The sequence below is a fragment of the Aegilops tauschii genome, chromosome 4 (genome assembly GCF_002575655.3).
Source record: "Aegilops tauschii subsp. strangulata cultivar AL8/78 chromosome 4, Aet v6.0, whole genome shotgun sequence".
In the NCBI taxonomy this organism is placed as follows: domain Eukaryota; kingdom Viridiplantae; phylum Streptophyta; class Magnoliopsida; order Poales; family Poaceae; genus Aegilops; species Aegilops tauschii.
The window spans coordinates 16,209,513-16,215,887 of record NC_053038.3 but is presented as its reverse complement, the minus strand read 5'-3'; the positions used below and the strand labels follow the sequence as shown (position 1 = coordinate 16,215,887).

Below are 6,375 nucleotides of genomic sequence, written 5' to 3'. Positions count from 1 at the left end.
GCCTGTAGCTAGCTCGTGGTATAGGCCATTTGATCAAATCGTCACTCTCTCTGTCAACCAGAGGCAGGAAACTCGGATGGATTTTAGGGCAGTGGAAATGTTTGGTTAGAGCATCTCTAGCAGATCCGTCAAAAACTTATCGGCCCGTAAAATTCTGTCCGTTATACAGGTTTTGGTCTTTTTGTCCAAATAGATCTGCTAAAATTAATTTAGGGGCACCGCAAACTGGATTTAAGATTCGGGATTTTAGCGGATCTGCTACAAATGCTCACCCGTACTACTCAGCCACGTCTCACTCCGACGGCCGATTGATGACAGACAGCAGGTGTGTGATCTTACTACCAGTATCAATCAGTGAGGTGAGGTGGTGGCACGGCAAGGTTCCTGCTCCCGGTATAAAAACGAAGCGGCCGACAGATGTCCCGCCGCCGCCATTATTCAAAGCCAACTTGGTCAACTCTCACATGCCGCCCGCGCGCCTGCCTTCTTCCTCCTCCTCCTCCCACTCCCCAAGTCCCCATCGGCATCACCCCACCCCCCAATAAATCTGGCCGCCCCTCGCCTCGCGGCTACGCAATCATGCCCGTGCCCGCGCGCGACACCCGAGGCCAAGAACCGGACAGCGTCCCACGATGGGGAGCCCGCGCTCGCTCCCGGTGCTCCTCCTCCTCCTCTGCTGCCTCTCATGGCAGCAGCCGTGGCTCCTCAACGCCCTCCCTCTCTGCACCGACTCCAGTGAGCAGTTTGCCTTAGTGTTTATTTGGCTTTTGTCAGTGTCGCGTGGATGTTGGTGCTAGCGGATCTGCTTGATGTTTGCAGGGGCGCCGGCGCCGCTGAACGGGACGCTGGGCTTCTGCTCCTACAGCGGGAGCAGCTGCTGCGATGTCGCCGCCGACGCCGCGCTCAAGAAGCTGTTCGAGGCCATGAGGGTATCCGACGCCGCCTGCGCTGCCGTCGTCAAGTCGCTCCTCTGCGCGGTACGGTCTTTTTATCGGGTTGGTTGCACACTACATGTTCGATGCTTTGCCCGAGCCGGGGACTGCAAATGAAAGGCCGTCGATCAGCCGAAACCTGGGTGCCTGGCCAGCGTTTGTTTAATAAGTACTAGTACTTACTGATGTTAGACTGCCAGTGTTGATCCGTCACTCATATAAGAAGTAGAAATCTCATGCTATGCTGTCTACTGTACCGTGCATGTGTAATTATTACCGGGACTCAGAGAAGAAAAACTATATATTCTAGAAACACACCAGGTTGTAGCAAAATTTCTAGAACACGTTGCAAATCCAAATTTGTCCCTTTTTGGATGATTTGCTCTGCTAACTGGTGGTGACCAAGAAATCTGGTTATCACCTGGCTGGGATTCTTCTTCTTCTTCATGCTTACTGTTAGTCTGTAATCCTTAGATATTAGTATTAAAAAGCTTTTAGTTTTTTTTTCAGAAATGCAGTCCATTTTCAGCTGAATTGTTCAACTCAAGCTCAAAGATTCGGATGGTTCCACTTCTGTGCAACTATACCTCTTCCAGAGGTTCTGCTCAGTCAAAAGATTCCACTCAAGATTACTGCAAACTAGTCTGGGAGACCTGCAAAAATGTGACAATATCGAACTCCCCCTTCCAACCTTCCTTGCAAGGAAGTGGAAGACTGCCTAGTTCCGCGTCAAAGCTCACCGATGTCTGGCAGTCAGAAAATGACTTCTGTACATCATTTGGTGGCTCATCCGATGACAACTCGGTATGCTTCAGTGGAAATGCAGTTTCATTTAACACCACCAAGCCATCACCCTCCCCTAAAGGGGTATGTCTTGAGAGAATTGGCAATGGGTCGTACCTGAACATGGCCCCTCACCCTGATGGATCCAACAGAGTTTTCTTGTCTAACCAAGCAGGAAAGATATGGCTGGCAAATGTCCCAGAACAAGGGTCTGGTGGCACTCTACAGTTCGACGAGGTAAACCCATTCCTTGATCTGACTGACGAAGTGCATTTGGATTCTGAGTTTGGGCTCATGGGCATAGCATTTCATCCAAAGTTTGCTACCAACGGGCGCCTCTTTGTTTCCTATAACTGTGATAGAACTCAGTCGCCTAACTGCGCTGGTAGATGTTCATGTAATTCTGATGTTGACTGTGACCCTTCAAAGCTAGGCACCGATAATGGTGCGCAGCCATGCCAGTACCAAGTTGTTGTTTCAGAGTATTCTGCAAAAGTCTCCTCATCAAATGTTTCTGCGGTACGCATTTGGATACCCACTTCTACGCAGATCTTGATATCAATGTTCTTTGCCTAATCCTAATTTCATTGTTGGTAGTTTCTCATTTCTCAGCTCACAATGCAGCATGTCTGAAATGAAAGAAGAATGTTGTAGAGCTAACATTTGAATAGCATTCTCATTACTGTTTTCTTTTGTAGGCAACATCTGCTAATCCATCAGAGGTTAGCAGGATATTTACAATGGGGTTGCCGTATACAGCTCATCATGCAGGACAAATACTTTTTGGACCTACAGATGGGTATCTGTACTTTATGATGGGGGATGGTGGAAACAAAGGCGACCCTTTCAATTTCTCTCAGAACAAGAAGTCACTTTTGGGAAAAATAATGAGGCTTGATGTTGACAATGTACAAAGTAAGTTAGCACTTGAAACAGGGATCTTATTTTATTTGCTGTCATATTTGCATCCTGTTGACTCCATCTCATAAATTTTTGTTTACTTAGTATAATCTGTCTGTTGTTCAGTACCATAGCATTTGATTAAGGCTTATTAATATATTTATCAATTGTACATTTATCATTTCAGGAAATCATTTGAAATACTTAAATTGTTGATATTATAAATATTCAGTTTATCATTTCAGGAAATCATTTGAAATACTTAAATGTAACTATGCTACTCCCTCCTATCCATTGTACTAAATCAGTGACAATTAATATGGATCGGAGGGAGTACTAAAGATATCCCCTACTTTTCTGTTGTTTCCATAACAACAACAATATGCTTTTTGCCAGGGAAATTCAGGAATATAAGGATTACACTGTTACCACACTAATTTTGTGAGCAGATGTTGGGTATGTACAGGTGGTTGTGATTCTTATACTAAATCTCACAAAGTTATTGACAATTTAACACTGGTGGGAATTTTTGCTACTCAGGAAGCTAATCGATTGTTTTCAGCTTACCTTATCAGATGAACACTGTCATTGTAGAAATTTTATAGATGAAGAACTCAGTAGCATGGGTAGTTAACACGGCACACCAAAGATTTAACTTTGGTTATCTTTTTTCTCCTAACCCTTCTAATATTTTGTTTTCAGGCCAGAAGCAAATCGGTAACCAGACCTTGTGGGGCAACTATTCGATTCCAAAGGACAATCCATTTGCTCAAGACAGTGACTTGCAACCAGAGATTTGGGCCTTGGGGTTTAGAAACCCGTGGAGATGCAGTTTTGATTCCGAGAGGCCTTCCTACTTCTACTGTGCAGATGTTGGGCAGGTATGTCGTGAAGACTACAGGCAACAAATTTCACATTTAACTTGCTTATTGCTCAATTTTGACTAATGTAGCATGTAGTTAAAGTGAAGCTGCTGAACTATACTACCAGAAGAGATGTTCACAAATTTGTGTTATTTCAAATTTATATTGCATTCATTTCTCCAGTGCTATGACTGAATATTGTCATATGAGTATCAGGCACATAATCAATAAGCTCCAGTTTTCCTTTTTCAAGGCTTAGCTCTTAAATCTCCATTGCCGCACAGGAGTTCGACAGTTTCATGTGCTTCCAGTATTTATAATTTTAGCATTCCCTTCTCAGAATACACATGTTTCGGCCTTCATCATGGGACATGCTTCTGCATTAGTGAATGTACATAAAAACTTCTTTAAATCTCGTACAGTTATCATATTTTGCGAAGCTTCACTTTTGTAGTTTGTTTTGTGTAAAGAATGCTCAGTTCACTTTTTACTGTCAATACTAAATAATCTCCTAGGCTGACATAAATACTATCCATTTCTTATTGCTGGCTCAGTACAAACCTCTGAACAAACCATAATTTCCTAGGTTGGCCTTGGTCAGAAACTGCATTTGGTCTGCCAGTCTGTCTGTCTAACTCCAACGCTTTTTTACCGCACACGCACAGGATGCATATGAAGAAGTAGATTTGATCTCCAAGGGCGGAAACTACGGATGGCGCGCATACGAGGGCCCATACATCTATCATCCAGAGTGGACGCCCGGAGGGAATACATCACTTAGTTCCATAAATGCCATCTTCCCTGCCATGGGCTACAACCATTCTACTGTGAACAAGAACGTTGGGTCTGCATCAATCACAGGTGGATATGTGTACCGTGGGTCTACGGATCCCTGCTTATATGGAAGGTATACTTCTCCTAACATGAATAATAAATGTGCAAACAAGTAAAAGTACACTACTTCTGGACATGGAGTTTCTGCTTGCGAGCTCAAATGTATTCTCATGAGCAGCAAAATCGGAAAATTAGTAAAATAAATAATAAAAACTGATAGGTATTTTTTTTACAACAAACATTGACGAATTGCTTACATACGTACAAATTTTTGTGAAGGAAAAACATTTCGAGATGCTCTGGGCAGAAATAAATGATACTCCAAAAATACTCTTTTTTGAAAGCATTCCTACAACCTCTGTAACCCACTACACATGATTTGATGATCTCAGGTACATTTACGCCGATCTATACGCATCGGCGATGTGGACCGGCTTGGAGACCCCACCGAGCAGCGGGAACTACACGTCCACCCTGACGCCGTTCAGCTGCTCCAAGAACTCCCCGATACCCTGCGAGTCCGCCGGCGGGGCCGGGGCCGGGGCCGCTCTCCCGTCGCTGGGCTACATATTCTCCTTCGGCGAGGACAACCGCAAGGACGTGTTCGTCCTGGCCAGCAAAGGCGTCTACCGGGTGGTCCGGCCCAGCCTGTGCGGCTACACCTGCGCCGCCGAGAAGCCGGCGACCGATAATGGAACTTCGCCGCCGCCTTCCGGCCCTCCGTCGTCCCTAGCCTCGGCGACGCGAGTAGGGACGCCGATGGCCGTAGCCCTGGCGTCCGTTGTATATGCGCTGTACTTTTGAGCTCCCTCCATGCGTTTTTGTAAGATTGCAGCATTTTTTTCACGCAAACGCTCATAGCACACACGCACGCTCTCACCCGTATGAATGCACGCATGCACATCCTATCCTATGAGCAGCTCCGAGAAACCAAGCCGGTTTCATATCAAGGCAAGATGTGTCTGTAGCCTAATAAATGAAGTGTTGCATGTTACCACACTTAAGTTACTCCCCATTGTAGAGGTAGTAACATAGGTGGTGTTTGGTTCTCTAGTCCTAAGACTTTTTCTAGTCCCAACTAAAAAGTCCCTAGTCCCTAAAAAGTCCCTCCCTGTTTGTTTCCAGAGACTAAAACGTCCCTAGTCCCTTTCTAGAGGTTATTAAATGACCATGTTGCCCCTAGTATATAGAAAAATAACAATCAAACAACACCATGGGGTGGCGGGCCAATGGGTGCATGGAGGGGCATTGTTGGAAAAGTCCTAAAAAGTTCCAAAAAGACTCTCCTTAAGAGTCTTCTTCATTTAGTCCAAAATGCCTAGTTTAGTCCTAAAATGTCCCTCCCGTTTGGTAAAAAAGTCTCTAAGAGGGACTTTTTCTAGTCCCTACACAAAAAAGTCACTGAAAACAAACACCCCCATAGTCTAGCAACATGTGCATGTTACTGGTCTATGTTACTATCCATTGTGGCTAGTCTAAGACAGTTGTGGACTGTGGTGCCAATGAATGTGTTGGGGCCGGCCGGGTCGGCTTTGTCCTAGTGCCAACTTGTTTGCGAAGCTGCAGTGGTGCTTGTGTTCGGCTAGCCCGTCGCCATCCCGGCTTGAATGAATTTCTGCTACTAATTTTGGGCGGGCCTGCCTGCCAACGGTTCAGAGAAGACGGGAGGGAGGGAGCTCGTCGTCGTCTTGCTTGCTGTAGGGGAATGGATTGTTTAACAACCGAATGCCACGTTCGTTTCATTCTGCGGTCGCTGGTGATCCTGGAGCCATCGTGCAGACGCGTCCACAGCCAAAACCGAAACCGGGAAGAAAAAAACTCCTTATAGCCTGCTAATGTGTCGTCATTTCTAGGCACCAGAAGAGAAGCGACAGAGGATAGAATCCAATCCAATTCTGTTGGGGAGGGGAGGTCTCTTCTTGGCCTGCTCGATCGCTCCGATCTTGATCTCGTCAACGCATGCACGAACCAAGCGAGCAGAATGGCATCAAATGATACTCTAATGATCATCATTGTCGTTGGATGCCATTATTTTTCCATGGGTGCTGCACAGGTAGGTAGGT

At 45.6% G+C, this 6,375-nt stretch overlaps 1 protein-coding gene across 2 annotated transcripts; it reads left to right on the top strand.

Annotated features, from left to right (window-relative positions):
- The first annotated feature begins 421 nt into the window (after nt 1–421).
- Nucleotides 422–5,312, top strand: LOC109741780 (HIPL1 protein). Of its 2 annotated transcripts, none has more exons than XM_045227319.2 (7): nt 422–735; nt 820–977; nt 1,443–1,952; nt 2,414–2,630; nt 3,318–3,496; nt 4,144–4,385; nt 4,705–5,312. In XM_045227319.2, the coding sequence occupies exons 1-7, from the start codon at nt 633–635 to the stop codon at nt 5,114–5,116; spliced, it is 1,821 nt and encodes a 606-aa protein (XP_045083254.1). In that variant the 5' UTR covers nt 422–632; the 3' UTR covers nt 5,117–5,312. The 2 variants fall into 2 exon arrangements, with proteins under 2 accessions (XP_045083254.1, XP_020156453.3); XM_020300864.4 differs by having other exon boundaries at nt 1,443–2,234.
- The last annotated feature ends 1,063 nt before the right edge of the window (nt 5,313–6,375 follow it).

Bases quoted from the DNA above. Each gene is read 5' to 3' on its own strand.
- LOC109741780 (XM_020300864.4), top strand. From the start codon at position 633: ATGGGGAGCCCGCGCTCGCTCCCGGTGCTCCTCCTCCTCCTCTGCTGC. The intron at 736-819 runs GTGAGCAGTTTG...TGATGTTTGCAG, and splicing joins CCCTCTCTGCACCGACTCCA to GGGCGCCGGCGCCGCTGAAC. The intron at 4,386-4,704 runs GTATACTTCTCC...TGATGATCTCAG, and splicing joins GATCCCTGCTTATATGGAAG to GTACATTTACGCCGATCTAT.